Source organism: Notamacropus eugenii, chromosome 4, assembly GCF_028372415.1.
Source record: "Notamacropus eugenii isolate mMacEug1 chromosome 4, mMacEug1.pri_v2, whole genome shotgun sequence".
In the NCBI taxonomy this organism is placed as follows: Eukaryota; Metazoa; Chordata; class Mammalia; order Diprotodontia; family Macropodidae; genus Notamacropus; species Notamacropus eugenii.
Window position 1 is genome coordinate 432,033,079 of NC_092875.1, and position 19,420 is coordinate 432,052,498.

General features: G+C 36.6%; 1 protein-coding gene across 4 annotated transcripts in view; it reads right to left on the bottom strand.

The window, feature by feature from the left end:
- Nucleotides 1–19,420, bottom strand: part of NEDD4L (NEDD4 like E3 ubiquitin protein ligase) — a 461,142-nt gene that overhangs the window by 319,093 nt on the left and 122,629 nt on the right. For all 4 annotated transcript variants that reach the window (XM_072605955.1, XM_072605952.1, XM_072605954.1 and 1 more), the window contains exon 2: nucleotides 6,883–6,956. In XM_072605955.1, coding sequence (XP_072462056.1) covers nucleotides 6,883–6,956 — 74 coding nt within the window. The remainder of the gene's footprint in view (nucleotides 1–6,882; nucleotides 6,957–19,420) is intronic.

Here is a 19,420-nt window from a genome sequence, read left to right on the forward strand (position 1 = left end):
TTAGGTATCTCAACAAAAAGAACTGCTATAAATATTTTTGTACATATAGAACTTTTTCCTCTTTCTTTGATTTATTTTGGGTTGTGGACCTAGTAGCCGTATGGCTGGGGCAAAGGATCTGCACATCTTGATAATTTGCTGGCCATACTTCCAAAATGTTTTGGCTGGCCATATTTTCCAAAATGACAGGCTCTTTCTAACTTGTGTTGTTGCCCTAAGGATTCAGTATATTATTTGTTTATTTTTAGAAAAAAAAAATTGGTTTCTCCTAAATAGATCAATATCTTTTATATAACTTTGTGTAAAGATTTTTCAGTGGGAGCAATAGCTTCTATTCTGCTACAGGCTAGGAGATTGTATTTATTACAACTATGTCTAAAATAAGAGTAAACAGGCTCTAAGCAGTTCGCTTATCAGTTGAGTGCATGGGTTCTGAATGTCACAAAGATAAGGTACTATTTTCTTACTCGGAGTTTTTCTTAGGTCTGAAAACTTGAAGGAGCTGAGAAATTACATAGAGCTATCCTTTCATTTTAGAAATGAGGAGATGAAGATTCCACAACAGTTGTAACTTCACCAAAGCAACTTAGCTACTTGCTTACTTTCATATGGTTGAGGTTAATGAATGATCTCCAGATAAGTGAGTATAAGTACATTATATTATACTGTTGAAGTAGGAGCAGGAGGAACAGGGATGGGAAGGCAAATTTTTTTTTTTTAAATATAGAAGACACACACATTTTCTGCTGTCCAAGAATCTACAACTCAACTAGGGAGATAGAACATATATATATGTATACATATACATATATATATATACATGTACAGAAACTATGTAAGGTTTTAGTTTAGTAAAATGTACAACAAATGAAGACACACAGACTGAATCAAACGCTACTCTTAACAGACTTCTTTAACTTAGGTATGTCAATATCTTACACTCTAGCTTTCAGCTATATAAGTAAATAGGTCCTTGGAAATGATCTCCATGGTCCCTTCCAGTTCTACATCCTATGATGCCATAAATGAGAAAATCATGATAAGTAGTCTCAGTACCTTGGGGAAAATGTAATATCATTCAAGTATTTTTAGAGGAAATGTGTAAAGATAAGAATTAAACCTCTTTTTTTCATCAACTGATCTAATAGGATTATAGGCAGAATTGGAAGAGATCAGCTGATCCAACCCTTTCATTTTACTTTTAAGGAAACAGTGTCAGGAAAGTTAAATGGTTTGTCCAGGTAACATAGGAAACAGAATTACATGAAAAAATTAGAATTCAGACCCCAAATTCTTCAGTAATTTCAGTAGTATCTAAAACCTCAAAACTATCCCATTGAGCAAATTCACTTTTGAAATAACACCAGCATTTTGTATATACTTTGCTCCAAGTTTTGAATAGCAATATCTTATGCTGAAAACAAAGAAGGTCAAGGTTGTTAACTAGGTCTAAACAAAAAGACAAAAATATTCTCAGACACTCAGTAGCTGTGTGACCTTGGGCATGTCACCTAACCTCTTCAACATCATCATCTGTAAAATGAGGTGTCAGACTCTAAGTCCTTTCCAGCTCTAAAGTTATGATCCTATGAGCCAATATATTTAAAAAAAAAAAAAAGAAACTTTCAAAGAGGCATCTGCAATCATTTCATTCTTTCATCTCATTATTATTTACCTTTCTTCTTTCCCCAAATTTGATAATAAAACATTCTCTCCAGTTAAAATAAAAGGTAAAAATCTTCAGAAAAGGTGAAGAAGAGGATATGGGCAATTATTTGAATAGTGTGGGACTCTTCATCATGATCCCTCAATATTAAAGGGGGAATTCCAGTTAAATTTCTGATTGATTCACCTAAGCAAAACACCATTTGTTGCTTGGGTTGACCATCATTTTCCACCAGTCAGACATAAGAGTACCTCATCATTGTTTGGCTTTTTGTACAATGGTCTAATCTCTTAGTCACTTGTGGCTTGCTTTCAAGGTCTCTTTCGTTGCTAGAGTCTTAGTATTTTAATTGCTCCCGTGATTTCTGATGGGCAAGCCCAAGGCATTACCTTTATCTCCTTGAGTACCTATAAACCTACTGCCAGCCTATCTGCGTGGCTTATGACACCATTTCACAACACATCCTGGGTCCAGTCCCTCCCATGTCTATTGAGTACCTTTCTGTCCCACTCCCAGCTTCCCATCCCTCTTCCTGTGATCCAACGCCCAGACTTCACACATTAAGACCATCTGTCCATATATAATATAACCACTTGGTACCAAATTGTCTATAACAGGATTATCGTCACAGCACTGAGGCTTTCTCCATTTACCATAGGCCAAATCCCAAAACTAACTTCCACAAGACACCACAGTCCTCATCTTTATTTTTTATATACTCATCCTACCTTACAGCACAATAGTATTCTATTACATTTCATATTCCACAGCTTGTTCAGCCAACCATCCCCCAAATGATGGACATCCCCTCAATGTCCAATTCTTTGCCACCACAAAAAGAGCTGCTATAAATATTTTTGTACAGTTATGTCCCTTTAGTTTTTTTTATGATCTCTTTGGGATACAGAACTAGTAGTGGTATTGCTGGATCAAAGGATATATACAGCTTGATTGCCCTTTAGGCACAATACCAAATTGTTCTCCAGAGTGGCTAGATCAGTTCACAACTCTACCAATAGTGCATTTGTGTTCCAATTCCTGCTTACCTGCCCTGTTCACACTCCTCTGTCAAGGGTTCCAATGGTTCTTAATATGAGTCAAATCAAGAGAAGATGGGGCCAGGAATGAGGAAAGGCAAATGAATTTCTCTGAATGAATCTGCATATCACTGTATGTAGTGTACATAAATAACATTCTACAGCTATGTAGGATAATTAATTCATTTTTCTGTATTCCACAGATATTCTTCATTTTATGGGACAGATATATTTGAGATAGGACATAATGTAATTGATAGGGAACTGATCTTGCAAACAGATAGAACTAGGTTCAAGTCCTGCCTCTTTAACATACTGGCTTTGTGATCATGGAAGAGTCACTAAGTCTCACAAAACATGCCAGGGTTGCCAATCAGCATCAATGGAGGGAGATTCTATATAGGGAATTTTCCATACTTAATGGAATCATAAGTCTGGACCCTCACCAAAAAATGTTGCATTACAAGTTAACCACACAAGATACTTGTGCCAAATGAATCCAATTTACTTTGGGTTGCCATTACAAAATCAGAGATGTGTACTTAAGGGAGGGCGAATGCCATCCATCTTCTCCCTGCAGTGAAATAAGGTATAATCTTTTAATGAGGAAGGGGGTAAGTGGGTGGCTCTTATAGAGGCTTCATAAATAATGGATGAATAAGTTCCTAGGATGATGTGCACAAAACAATAACATTATCTTTTCTCTAGGAGCCCATGATCTAATGAGGTCTTAGTTTTGCTTAACTTTGAAACCTTAAGATAAAAAAATCAAATTAAATCTGTCCATTATTCATGCCTACTTTCTCTATTTAAAAGTTTGATGATGTTTTAGTCACTACAATCAGCTGCAGTATGAGAGAAATTGATCCATGGGATCCAATGGAGAAGGAAATGGTGAATCACTCTAGTCAAGGAAACCCCAAAAGGGGTCATGAAGGGTTGAACATGACTGAAATGACTGAACAACAAAAAACAAAAAGAAAGTGTAGAAGAGAAAGTCCTTTTTCTGACATCCCTTCCCAATTCCTATACTTGGAGTAGCTGCCAACAGTGGAATGATGTTGTCTAGTAGGATAGCATCACGAATTAAGCTTAATCAAACAAGAATGTATAACAGAGTAAGACAGACATAACATAAAATTTAGTCATTAATGTTTTTTCACAAAAATATTCTTCTTAACATGAAGTCACAGAAAGTTCATTCTTTGAAATAAATTAGTCCTAATATTTTCTTTTTTTTTCAGAAAGGAGGAATCATATCATCCCATTGGGTTAAGAGCACACAGGGACCTCAGAGGTCATCTCTCTACTCCAACTTCTCTCCATTTTATAAATGTACATTTAAATATGTGCAGCTTGATTGCCCTTTAGGTGCAATACCAAATTGTACATTTTATAAAACTTAGAGATATTAAGTATCTTGCCCAATATTACATTGGTACTAAGTCTAAGACATTCAAACCTAGTCAAGTCTTCACATTCCAAATTCAAAACATTTTCCACCATACCATGATGCTTGCCCAAAGCTAGTGGCCCATGTAGGGCAGAAATGGGCCTACAACCATGGCATTATTAGTACCATATGTTACCATACACTAACCAAATGGCTTGACCAAGGAAAAAACCAAACATATAGCTTTACATTACACTTCCTATTTATAAATAATTTATTGTACCAGTTAGAGATAGGTTTCAAAAGGGGAAAAAAACAATATTCTAATTATGATCAAATATTCTCTATTTATTTATTATAAGCTTGTATAATCTATACTTATGCTTTTATAGAGATATGCTTTTATCTCTCTCACAAACACAAGACCATGGGTGAGGAACCTGTGGAACACATGTGGCCTTCCAGGTCCTTGGGCGTGGCCTTTTCACTGAGTCCAAGTTTTACAAAATAAATCCCTTTAAGAGGATTTGTTCTGTGATGTTTGGGTTCAGCCAAAGACCTAGAGGGTCACATGTGACCTTGAGGCCATAGGTTCCCCACCTCTGCACTAGGCTAGTCTGTCATTTAGTTCTTCTATGATGCTTTGCCTTTATGATCCTCAGTATCCTCTTTGGCAAAATGTGGAAACCACAGATTCAGGAATTTCTGTTTGGCTGTGGGATGTTTCATACTTTTTATCTATAAATTGGATAATAGTATACTATTATATTATTATTATACACTGTTCCCTCTTCTCTTCTCCCTCTATACTATTTCAGTTGAATTCATCAGCTCCTATGGTTTCAACAATTATCATAATACAGATGATTTTCAGATTTATTTGTCCAGCTTTAGTCTCTCTCAAAACCTCGAATCCCACACCTCCAAACTGCCTCTTGTGCATTGCTATTGCTTCTCCCAAAATCCTCCCCTCTTGCTGAGAAGGTGTCACCAACCTCCCAGTTAAAACCTATGCGCCACCTTCAGTCACTATTCACTAACCCTCTCTCATCCTCTATATCCAATCACTTGCCAATTTCTATAGTTTCTTTTCTTTTCTTTTTTGGTAGAGACTAACTGACATGTTGCGTGGCAGGGCCAATAAATCTTGAATTACTGCAATGCTTATTATGTTTGGTCTCTAAAGTTTCTATGACCCCTTCTTCTTATAATACACAAGAATAGGGTTTTGCTTTTTAGAATTTTATAACTCAGGTCATCTTTCCTCATTTTGAGAAGCAAAAATGAATCATTATCACTAGCTTTGAAAATATATATTTGAAAATATACATTCATACACACATTTATACATAGCTACATCAGGAAGTAAAGACAATTGTCTTTCCAGTCACAGAGTACAAGAAGGGGAGTAATATAAAATGAAGTTGGAATGATCGGGTTATGAAAGACTTTAAAAGGCAGAGGAGTTTTATTTTATCTTTGATGATGACGATGATGATAATGATGAGGATGGTGAGGACAATGATTATAAGAGCTAGCATAATGTTTTAAAGTTTGCAAGTACTTTACCAATATTATCTCATTTTAGCCTCACAACAGTCTTGGGGAGGAGGTGTTATTATTATCCTTATTTTATAGAGAAGAAATCTGAGGCAAACACAGCATAAGCAATTTGCCCAGAAACACACAACTAGTAAGTGTCTGAGGCAGGATTTAAAATCAGGTACTCCTGATGCCAGGTCCCATGTACAACAGACAGCTGAGTGAGTAGGGAAGTTAAATGTTCAGGTCTGTAGTTAAAGAAAATTACTTTGGCAGCAGTGTGTAGGGGGCTGGGGATGTGGGGTGTCCAGTAGCTATGATAAATAGCTTCAGGTCTATAGGGTAGAGGAGAGACTATAGCTGGATGTATACATTTGGAAATCATAGAGCCATAGGAGTAAATGAGGTGACCAAGTAAAAGAAAAGAAGAAAGATGTGATAAAGTCAATATTTCAGGAACATTAATCTGGCAATGTTTCATTTTATACAGTGTCAAAGGCTTTTCATTCAAGAAGCTTTAATGGATTCCCATATGCTCTATGAAGTCAAATCAAAACTTTTCCTGTCTATTCAAGGCCTTGTACAGTAACTTGAGCAAGTTAAAATAATCTTGCTGGTTAAATTAGATTAACTTTTCCATCTTTTCACCTAAAATATTTTTCTCTGAAATGCATCATCCCTAAGGTTTCTTCAAAGTTTTTAAAAAGTCAAAATTCTGTGTTCTAAAAAATCTGGTTAAAAACCTAATGCAGGTCAGATCCAAACTTTTTCTGCCATTAGTTTAGTTCATTAAATTCACTAGATGAAAAGATATATACTAATTATGCAGATCTATTAAATAAGAAGCAGATGAACATTACAAGCCAATCCCCTACTCCTCCTTCAAAATTCTTTTAGGAAAACTTTTATCAAAATACACTAAAAAAGTATCTCTAAGCAAATTTTAATCTTCAACTAACTCCAAATACTTCTAACATCAAACATAATGCTCCTTTTTTCATATTGGCAACATTCTCACACTTATATGAAAGAGTACATATAATAGCCATGTTCCTGTTGGCATTAACTGCCCCTGAAAAAGTTGGAGCCGCAAACACTAACAAACAGTGCTAAAGGCTGAAGCTGCAAACTGGGGGACTCTTCAGAATGACTTTACAAGGAAAGGGAGAATATGCCTTCCCCCATCCCAGCCCCTTGCCTCTTCTCTTGACTTTGGCTCTTGAATGATTAAAAATGGCACATACCTTGCTCCAAAGATGTCTTTCTTTGCAAGATCAATTCCTGAAACAACTTTCACTCTAAGGATGCGTGATTCTCCCTGTTATGGGGGGAAAACACAAAAGAAATCTTAACTTTAGAAGCTAATGCAGACAAATGACCTTCAGTGAAGAGATCACCCACCCCCAGACACCACCATACACAAATGTGATCATTGACCCAGGTGTAAAAAATTGACAGCTGAGGCTTCTTTCACCTGAAACTAGAGACACTATTCCAGAAAGCCTATGATTCTAATCTAATACTAATAATTCAATAACATGTATAAATTTAACTCATGCTGCTTCATTAATAGCAGAAAAATTAAACTGTTCTATAATAGATATGCTCTTCATTTAAGCTCTAGTTTTTAAATCAAAACATAAATTGCTCTTTTTAGACTTTAATTCCTCATTGATCAAGGCTCTACTTTTTCATTTAATATATTTTATTTTTCCCCAATTACATCTTAAAACAATTTTAACTTTTTTTTTTTACAGTTTTGCATTCCAAATTCTATCCCTCCTGCCTCTCCCTAAGATGGTAAACAATCAGATATAGGTTACACATGTGTAATCATGTATAAAACATTTCCATATTAGTCATTTTATATAAGATCTGAATAAAAGAAAAGAGTGAAAGAAAAAAGTAAAAAACAGCATAAATCCCCACCTATTTAATAATTTCCTCCCCCATGAGGGTCCCATTCTCATGTGTGAATAGCCCAAGTTACAGGTATCTGACCAAGCATACTATCTTCTTGAAAAGTTTCTCAACAATGGATCTACTTTGCCAGAAGAACTGAAAAAGCCATAAGGTGTCCTATTATCAGAGATGTTGTCATCATCCCCAAGAAGGATCTATATCCGTCTCCACAATCCCTAATCATGCCCTCAGGAATCATCAATTAATCAAGCCCATATATTCCTCCTGTATTCAGTCAGGAAACCAAAATAACAAGTTTAATGGGCATGAAACAACATGTTAACCACAAAAGGTGAGAGAGACAGAGAGAGAGAGAGAGAGAGAGAGAGGGAGGGAGGGAGGGAGGGAGGGAGGGAGGAGAAAAGAGAGGAGAGATAGAGAAAGACAGAAAGAATACTGTCTTTAATCTTTTTAGAGATATGCTTCTATTATAATTTTTACAGAGTGTAAAAATGACTTCAGGATATTATAACGAATGAATCCAAGTAACATCAATGGATCACAGATATAGATCCATAAGGGATCTCAAAATGTATATAATTAAAGTTCCTTATTTTACAAATGTGGAAATTGATGACTAGGGTAGTTAATTAACATTCAAAAGGTAACAAATCTTGTCAGAGACAAGATTTGAACTCGGATATATTTTTCGTATGAATTCTGTCTCCTCCATCCTAGTACATGGTAGGTGCGCAATCAATACTCATTGATTGACTGACTGATCTTCTGACTCTAGAACCCTGCTCTTTCTACTACATACCATCAAAGAAGTGTGTAACCAGTAAAGGAGATGGACTGGTCATGTAGCAAGAGAAAAAGAAGTCCCAAATGTTATACTTGTACCTAGATGGCATAGAATGGAAGAACTTCCCCAGTGTATCTGTTGGATCTCCTGTGAAGGAATTACAGGAGGACACAGACAATAGTCAAGAAGATAAAAAGGGATATATGGGCCCCCACCAGTTTTTAGTACTCTCTCCAACATACTAAATTACTTTATATTATGATATGTGTGTGTATACTTTATATTTACTTATCTGACTATATATTGAATAGCTCCAATAGAAAATAAGCTTTCTTTAAAATAAAATTAAATGTATTATTTATTTATTTTTAGCATTCACACTTTTTCAATTTTGAGTTCCAAATTCTCTCCCTCCCTCTAATTATTCCCCTCACTATTGAAAAGGAAACCAACATGACATCAATTATACATATGAAATCATGCAAAACTCATTTCCATCTTAGCCATACTGCCAAAAAAAGGCAAGAAAATGAAATTAAAAAATATACTTTAATCTGCACTCAAACTCCATCACTTCTTTCTCTGGAGATGTTCATGAGTCCTTTGGAATTGTCTTGGATCATTTTATAGATCAGAGGAGGTAAATCTTTCACAGTTGATCATCATTACAATATAGTTGTTATTATAAGTTCATATAATTCTTCCCTGTTTTTTTCCTGAAACCATCTTGCTCATTGCCTCTTATCAATAGTAGTCCATCACAATCATATGCCACAACTTATTCAACTAGTCCCCAAATGATGGGCATCCCCTCAATTTCTAATTCTTTGCCACCACAAAAAGAGCCTCTATAAATATTTTTGTACATATTGGTCCTTTTGCTTTTTTCTTTGGTTTCTTTGAGATAAAAACCTAGTAGTGATATTACTGGGTCAAAGAGTATGCAGTTTTATAGCCCTTTGGGCATATTTCCAAATTGTTCTCCAGAATAGTTAGACCAGTTCACAATTCCACCAACAATGCGTTAGTGTCCCAATTTTTTCACATTCCTTTAGCATTTGTCATTTTCCTTTTCTGTCATGTTAGCCAATCTGATAGACTTGAGGTGGTACATCAGAGTTGTTTAAATTTGCATTTCTCTGGTCAATAGTGATTTAGAGAATTTTTTCATATGACTATAGAAAACTGATTTCTTTTTCTGAAAACTGCTTGTTTATATCCTTTGACTCTTTTTCATTTGAGAGATATCTTAGTTTTATAAATTTGACCTGGTTCCCTATAAATTTGAGAAATAAGGCCATTATGAGAGAAATTTGCTGTAGAATTTCCCTTTCCTGCTTCCTGATTTCCCTCTATTGCTGACTACTTTGGTTTTGTTTGGGCAAAAAAAAAATATTTAATGTAATCAAAAGTATACATTTTACTTCCTGTAATTTTCTCTATCTTATTTGTTCATAAATTCTTCCATTATTCATAGACCTGACAGGTAAAATTTTTCATGCTCCCCTCATTTGCTTATGAAGTCACCATTTATGTCTAAACCATGTATTCATTTTGACCTTATCTTGGTATGCAGTGTGAAATGCTGGTCTATACCTAGTTTCTGCCAGATTGCTTTCTAGGATTCCCAGCAATTTTTGTCATGTAGTGAATTCTTGTCCCTAAAGCTTGGGTCCAGATCACTATGGTCATTTACTACTGTGTACCATGCACCTAACCTATTCCACTGATCCACCACTCTATTTATCAGCCAGTACCAGATTGTTTTGATGAGTACTGCTTTGTAATATAGTTAGAAATCAGGTATAGCTAGGCTTCCTTCCTTCACATTTTTTTCCTTGATTCCCTTGATATTCTTGACCTTATGTTCTTCCAGGTGAGTTTTGTTATTTATTTCTAGTGAAATAAAATAATTCTTTGGTAGTTTGATTGGTATGGCATTGAATAAGCACTTTAATTTGGGTATGTACTCATTCAAGGCAGATATTGTTTCATTTTTGCCTTTGGATTCCTGAAACCTAGCACAATGTTTGACATGTAAATGGCATTTAATATTTGTTCTATTGAATGGAATACAAATCTTCACAGGGAAGCTCACATAATAATCTTGTTAAAATTCTCCAATGCTCTGATCATAGCTTGTAACTGGCATGATAGGGTCATGACCTGGGTCTTCTAATTCCTTAGTTTATTTCTATTTTTATTGTATGCAAGTATTTTCTGATACAATATTTTGGGTCGTAGATTATTCCCTAGGGAGTAGAAAGGAACGGGGAGATGGTTAGATATCCCTCCATGAATAAGATATTAAATATAATTTGTACACACGCTGTGGAATTGGAGGATACACAAAAGCCCATTTGCCTTATCTCGATTTCCTGAAAGTAAAAAGTCTAAAGAAAGATAAGAAATGACCGTCATACTGTAAGGAAACACATGACAAGATGTGTGACTATCATAACAATTTATCATATATAGACGCAAGCTGAATATCTGTACTTTCTGAAGCATTTTATTACTTTCATAAAATCATATGATGACATTTTGCTCCCTGGTAGAGACTTCAGAAGAACTAAATATTTAACGAAGGTGACTCAAGTGACTAAAACATTTTTCACTCAAGGGTATCATTTTACATATTAGCTTATTCAAGGGTAGAAAACACTTTCACAGTCTATTTGCATGTTTTTGTGCTTCACTGTTCATTATTTTGTTTTATTCTCTAATTCTTCATCAAAAGGTTTAAGAACAAATGACACTAAGTAAAAGAAGTCTCCAACTTATAAACAGATTGTTACATTTCAAAAGTTTCTTTTGATTGCTTGGACATTTTCCCCCATAAATAAAATTATTTTAAAATTGTTTAAGTTTAAATTATCTAATAATTTAAAATATTTTTAAATGAATACAATTATTAGCCCCCCCCCCATTTGATCCTCACAATAACTCTGGAAAGTAGATGTTAATATTATCCCAGTGTTACACTTGAGGAAATGGAAGCAAACAGAAGATAACTGACTTGACTAGGGTCACACACTTCTAGACTCCTCTAATCCTCCCTCTCTCTCCCATCTCTCTCTCTCTCTGTCTCTTTTTCCACTGTCCCTACTTTTTCTCCATTATCTGACATTACTACTTCAGCTCAACTTCAAGCCCACCCTAGCCCATTCACTCTGAGTTCAGCCACAGAGAATCACAACTCTCTACTGTGCATTTCACACAAATATAGAAATAAGACACTATACATTACTTTTCATAACAGCAACATATTTTCCATAACACTGCAGATAATTTTCCACTTTTGAGTCAACCATACCACCCTGAAGTTCAATAATTCAACAAACATTGATTAAATTAATGCTTACTAAGCATGCTGGTGACATCATGATAAAGAGAACAGCGCTTCTGTTTTCAAGAAGCTTACCATCTACTAGTGGGAATGAGACGTACAAATAAATATAATACAAATTTATATACCATGATTAGGAGAGACCAAGAAGATAGTAACTCATGGTAACTCATTCCCCTTATATTTTGACTTGGGTGAAATAACCTAACACTGTTAGGATCTGAGGTAGCCTAGGGTTGGGGGCTTACAGTCAAAAAGGTTGGGTTTAAATTCTACTTTGACACTCTTTAGGTATGTGACCATGGGTAAATTTCTTAAACTCTATGTGTCTCCTGCAACTCCCTAAGAATCATTTACTAGACAGAGACCTGTTTCAAATTCCAACTGGTAGAGGAAATTTTTACAGGCCTCCCAAGCTGGGGGGAAAAACAATCACAGATACTTCTAGTATTAGCACCTATCTCAAAGGCATAAAAAAGAATTATGATGAAAATAACTAAGGCTCCTTTTAAGGTTTTCAGTAATATAATATCTATGGCTTTCTACAGCCATGTTCTACTGTCCCTATTATCTTGTACTTTTGGGCTGCCCATAATGCTTCTTGACAAACACAAAGTCCAAATTAAGATATAACTAGTACAGAACACTGTCAATATTTAAAGCCCTTCCCAACCTCACTTCAATATATGTTATCAGCCTTATTAGATCTCACTGCCCTTCATAATGCTGGTGGAAGGGGAACTGAGAAAAGGAGGGTCTGTTCACACTGATTCAGTAATATGACAGAGGACTATTCTGCTTTGCAACCTCCAGGTGCCCAGGAATTGCCATCTGCCGCTGTCCCCTAAGGAGTCCCAGACCTTTAGATTTAGCCTGTGGCTAAACTCTCCTATATATGGTGTCTTCCTCATTTGGAATGTGATCTTTTTTGAAAGCAAGAATTATAGTCCCAATGCCCAATGATGCTTGGTGTAACCAGCACCTAATAATTTCCCCCATTCCATTTATTCCATAATTCTCGTTGCACTGGGTCTACCTCTAGAACAATCCACAAAGTCAGCAGGCAGAGACAGAAGAAAGGAAAGAAACTGGAATTCCAGGACTCCTAGTGTTCTCAGGAGATGGCGGTGGTATAGATTTTGATGTCTTTGTGAAACTTCTGTTTTTCTTCTATTTTGAATATTCATGTGCTTAGTACTGCATGGCTTGGAATATATGTTGGACTTTCTTCCTAAATCTCATTTGTGTGATACCTGAGCACACTGTATAGTTGATAATATTTTTCAGTGTATGCCTTTTTATCTCCATTTTTTCTTGCCAAGAGATTAAGCTTTAGGGGTATGGCTTATGTTTATCCCCAGGAGAAGAGGTAGAATGGGAGGTACAAAGGAAAGGATGCTGGATTTGGAGTCAGAGGTCATGGCCTCCAGACCATTTACTGTATTTTCCAATAAGGTCCCTGCAGCCATTATCCAGGGAAGCAATCCCTATAAAGAAAGGGTTTGCAGTGTCAGCTCCCATCACCAAAAATTGCAAGTGAATCTCCAGACAATAGAAACATCAGATAATAGGCCCTGCATTCAACCTAGTCTCCATAGCCATTATTCAGGGACATGACTCTTGGGGAGATGAGATACAATGACTGTCTCTGAAAGCGATATATCCCCCATCTCCTCAGCAGTCATTTCTACGGAACAACCAGAAAATAACATCTCACAACCAAAGTCCTAGATACTGTTAAATGATTCTCCAGACATGGTCTTGAGCAATGGTATTGACCCTAAAAAAGATGTGTTTACCTTCTGCTTTGCAACAGCATCCTAACTACCACCGGGCCTTTCCATTCGACTGACTCTAAATGCACAGTCTCCTCCTATTAGACAGTGAGCTCTTCTCTAGAGCAAGAATTATCTTTCAATCTCCTTGCATCTCTGGTGGCACAGTGCTTTGCATAAAATAAGTGCTTAATTTTTAAAAATTATACATTCATTCAAAGTACCTACATGGCTTTATAGCAAGTCACATAACCCTTCTGGGCCTCAGTTTTCTCACCTGTAAAATGAGCCTGGCCTCTGAAGTCCTTTCCAGTTCTCAATCTATGACACTATGATTTTTCAAAGTATTCTCTTCTTGCTTTAAGGTAGCAATGTGTTTATTGGTGTTATATTTATAAGAAAGAACTGCACCAGAAAAGGAACAGTCCTTCAGCCAACAAATGTTTATCAAATGCCTTCATCTTCATTGATCAAAGCATTATGCCACACACTAAGAGCACAAAGATTTATTCAGGCACAAACCCTGCCTTCAAAAAGGGTAAGTAATGCCAAGAATATGGCACATGATCTAAGTTCAAACTCAAATTCTGTCACTCACTAAGTGTCAGTGAGATCTCAGGCAACTCCTTTTAACTTCCCCAAGGCTTAATTTTCTCATCTGTTAGATGGAAGAGGAAAGGATGGACTAAATGGTAACTAAAGTAGTCCCTGACATGTCTATGAATCTATATTTAAAAAAAAAAAAAGCTTTATCATGCTTCCACAAATTAAAAAAAAAAAGTTTCTGTGACTTCAGAACTTGAAATCTCTATTACCAATTGACAAGCTGATGAACTAAAGCCAGAAAGGACAGGCTACCAGATGATTAACAGGTTACTTATAACTGTCCAATTTCCTGAATCATCTTTTAAATGTACAAGGGGCACTTGCTATTTAAATGGGATCTTGTGATGAATCATTTTTTTCCTGTATTATAAATCTCTTTTATAGAATAGTCACTACAATAAAACCCAATAATTTGATAATCACTTGACTTGGCATTCAAGGATCTCCATAATATGACTTCTGACTACCTGTGCAACACTGTCTTCCCACTGATCACTAGCAAAAGTAGCCAAATCAATCTCCTTCCTATTAATGCAAAGTGCCAGACTCATTGTCCCACCTTTAAGCTTCTACTTCTGTTGGTCTCCTATTTGGAATTGCTGTTGTTTAGTCATTTCAGTCATGTGTGACTCTTCATGACCCCATTTGGGATTTTCTTGGCAAAGATACTGGGTTTGCCATTTCCTTCTCCAGCTCATTTTACAGATGAGAAACTGAGACCAACAGAGTTAAATGACTCGCCCAGGGTGACACAGCTAGTAAGTGTCCGAGGTCGGATTTGAACTCAGGGACATAAGTCTTCCTGACTCCTTCTATCGACTGTACCTATCCTTAAGGTTCAGCTCCAGCCTAAAAGACTTTGCCCACTTAGAAGCACTTATTTATACTATCACTCTTTGTCTGTACTACACACCTTGCATTTAAGAATTCACTACAATTCATTCAGACTTTTTTTTTTGGAGGGGAGAAGGCAGGGCAAATTAGGGTTAAGTGACTTGCCCAAGGTCACACAGTAAATGTCAGAGGCCGCATTTGAACTCAGGTCCTCCTGACTCCAGGGCTGGTACTCTATTCACACATAGCCACGTAGCTGCCCCCATTCAGACATTTATTAAGCACCTAGGATGTATAATACAGAGAATTAAGCATTATGTGGGAAAGAAAATACAAAAATCCTTCCAGTTTATAAGGTCCCTTCCTATTTTTCAAGACTTCCTATAATTTACTCTCTTTCATGCACTCTGTGCATGTCTTTTTACTGGCTATCCCCCATGCCCAGATTATCTCCATCCCTCTTCCTCATCACTTCCTGGCTTTCTCAAGATTCAGTTCACTTCTCCTCCATGCATAAGACAGCATTATATACACAGTAGGCAATATACACAAATAACTGTGGGGTTTTTTTACTTCTAAATTAAATCTAAGCTTTCATTTAAGTTTTTAAAAATAATAAAGCTGCACTACATGTGGAGCCTACTGACGCTTCTTTTACAGTGAAAACTTTGTTATCTAGAGCAGCCTTCACACTTCATTAGAAGAGTGTAGTGTCCACACCAGGGGCAAGTAACTGCTTGCAAGTAGCTGGAGTATTCAGACTATATCTAGAACACTGTATTGTGCTAACTGATGAACTCTAGTATGGTTGGAAGAGGGTCCATGTGGAAGATATAGCCTATGACAAAAGGTCGGGGTGCTCTGGGGATTTGGAGCCTGAGGAAGAGAAGCCAGTGGTGGTAGTTTAGGGAAGGTTAATGTTTTCAGGTACTTGGAGGCCTATGGTTGGGGTGGGGGAGGAATTGTCTAGATCTGTGTGGCTGCAAAGGGAGTTCTATTCATAAGGAATGCCAATTACAGTGGCTGAATGAAAGTTAGAAATTGCCTTCCTATCACTAGATGTGTTCCGGCAAAAGCTGAATGGCAACCAGTGAGAAATATTAAATTCCTATATGAATGAGAACTTAGATTAGATGACATCCTTTCCCCAAGATCCTCTCCTACAAATACCTGTAAAAGCATTTCAGTGCCACTATCAGCAAAGAATCAAGGCGCTCAATAGAGCTTCTCAGTCACTCAAGTTGGACATTCACATATCCTCAGCTTTATCTAGTAATTCAAATAGCCTTTGCTGCTATATATCCTTTGAAGTCATAAAGCTCTATTTTTAAAAAAAAAATCAATAATACAGACATTTTAAAATGCAAGCTGATAGGCTGGGGATGTCTCATTTTTTGCATTTGTATAATAAGCACCAGCACAGAGCCTTGCACATAGGGATTTAATAAATGTTTTTTGATTGTTTTATTCACTAATTCTGACTGACCCTCCCCACAATTAACGTGAATTAGTGAAAGCAAAACCCATTAAACAAATGAACTGACATAAATTTTAACTCTAAGGGTAGAGTCACTCATTTCTACTCAATTAAAAGTTCCTTTTCTACCAGAATTATGGCGAAAGTTGCATGGAAAAGGTCATCAAAGAATCTTTTTTATAAATGTTCCTATTGTTCTAAACCTCTAATCACAGGACAGGAAGTATTTTTAAATTCCGCTTGGACCACCAGGGCAGAATGAATTATATTCTGTTTATGATTCTAAAAATGGCCCTAGTAAACAATGACCATGAAAACAAAGTCAGAAAGCACTGAAATATCTTTGAAAATGTGAGGATACTTATAGACAATTACTTTTAAAACCCTACCACTTTCTTAAGTCTAGGGTGTCAATTCATGAACAGTACAAAAAGACTAAAAGAAAAATCGTGGCAATGTTTGATGGATATGCAGTACTACATGGAATAATGCAGTATTCTATAATATAGAATAATTATTATAATAATAATAATTATTATAGAATAATTCTATAATACTCTCCCTTTCCTACATGAACACTTTATTTACTAAAAGGGTCAGAAAAGGATATTCTTATGAGAAACAGAGCAAAATAGCTTAAGGAAAGACAGTTCTGAGTGAAAACAGCACCTCTTTGAGGCAAAATTACTGACTGTTGGCTGCAATGACTTTTATCCCAACTCTTTTTTAGGAAATGGAATTTTACTGCTAAGGAACACTAAATCAAAGAACTGTTTCAAGATTGTGGGATAATTATATATTAACTATTTGTGTGATCTGACAAAAATGTGCATTTGGAATTTATCAAGGTGACAGAGGGGTGGGTTACTACATATGAGGATGTTTGTATTTGAGGCATGAAAAATCAGAGTAGAAGCTAGTATGTGAAACTGTAAGATGGAACTTAAAAGCTAATAGAGCTGAGAAGCTGATGGGTGCACAGCACATCTGAGACTTGCTGACTAGAGACAGTCAGTCAGGCTTTGCAATTGATACAGGGAGCTGATCTGACTGGAGGACAGTTTCGATGCTAGGAACTGATTAGGCAAAGCAGAATCCTCTATTTGAAAAGATGTCTGGGGGAAAGGCTGCCTTGCTCTCTAGTACCACCTACATTTTGAAGGAGAGACAATCCCTTTCTGGCTTATGTTGTCTTTTACTCCCCTCTATGATTAAAGAGGGAGAACCCTTTCCAAGCGCTGGGGTGTGACCCTAAATAGCTTTGAAGGTCCCAGGGTTAACAGAACTGCTTTTCAATGAGACAGTTTAATTTTTGCCCAGTGCCCAACCAAGGCATTAAACCTGGAAAACTCAGTAGATCCCATGCTTAAGGCTGTCATTTGCTAAGAGAGGTTAACATCATTTTCACAGCCCAAGAGTAGAAAGGACAAAGGCAAGAGTGGAGAGGTTCCAAAGAAGATAGAATATATAAAGTAGACTATTCCCTATTAGAGGCAAAGGACATCAAGGCCTACAGCAGAGGCATGTGCTTTGCCTTGGGCTTCTGACTTTCCCTAATCATGTGGCTCACAGATAGATTATTGGACTTGTGTTCCTGCTCTCCTCCACAAACACCATGTGCATTAATGGGAAAGCAACCGAGGTTTATGTAGGGACTATTATGGGACTATCACCTCTTCATCTTCTGGTATTAAATGTTTCATGATTAAGACAAATGGTTATTTTGGCTGATTTGTTCACATAGAAAATGCACTGGTAGTAGCTTAGAAGTTAGAGTATTTACCCCTCCACGATCTTGAGGTTGTTTGCAGCAGTATGGCTGTCTCCCTCCCACTGCCAACCATTACACCTGATTGTATAGATGCAGGTGAACAGGAGAGTGAGCCAGACCCAGATCAAGAAGAAAGAGCTTGGAGAGAAGCAATCCATCAGAGCATAATTAGACAATGGTGTGATCTGATCAGAGTGAGAAGTTTCCTCTGTCCCCATCCCAAAAATACTTTCCCCTTTCTTATTCTTCTTTCTTCTTCTACCACGACTATGATCACGATGACTAAAGCTTTAACGGGTGACAAAACCCTCCTTCTCACAATTAAAGATAAGATTTAAATGCAGATATCTATGACTTAGTAGATTTAAATTCACTCCAAATGATTAATGGTTAAAACTAGCTCCTTTCCAGAAACCAAATTTTAATAAGAAGGGAGCAGGTGGCTGCAGCTGAATACTTGAAGACTGCTAGAAAAAAGCAATCTGAAGATGACCAGCTAGGGAGCATGAAAGAAATAATTATTAGCTACTTCAAAATTTTGCCTAGACTCTGCTCTAAATGCAGTTGTTTTGGGGTGCTTGCATAACTTACCAATAGATCTAATAAATGTGTCTTCTACGTTTAATCTATCTCCCTCAGACTTCTTTTGGTTAAACCCAGTGAGCCAAGAGAGGACTTCAAATTAAGAAGCTATTTTCAGTTATGTAGCAGAAGATCAAGTATAAAAATCAACTGGCACTTTCTGAGGGAACAGTAGATTTCTTTGAGAACAAAGGCACCTCATCTTCTAGAATAGCAACCTTTTAGAAGCACAAAATCAGAAGAGAGGTGACAATTTCTCATCTATCTCAGAGAAACAGAAACAAAAGGTCTATTCATTTGTTCGAATGTTGCCCCATTTGAAGGGGGAAAAGCCCCACTACTTCAACAATTACTGAAAGTGAAAGAACTGACAAGTAAGTCCCTGTGAAAACAAACTACAGAAGCAAGGTTTCAAAAAGCTTCTTAGGAAGCATAGTATCCATTCAGTTGCAAGGGGTTTTATCCCATTACAGTCACAGGCAGTGGTATCAGAAGAGCTGAGAAGCTAAAAGAGAAAGTGAAGGAAGGTAATGTACACAGGGAGGGTACAGAGAGTTCCTGAAGGGAACTTGAAAAGCACTGTTTGAAACAATGTAAAAGAACAAGTCCATCAGCGTAGGGAAAGACCCAGGTTGGCGCAATGGGAGGGAACTGAGTTATCTCAAGTAAATCAAAAATAAA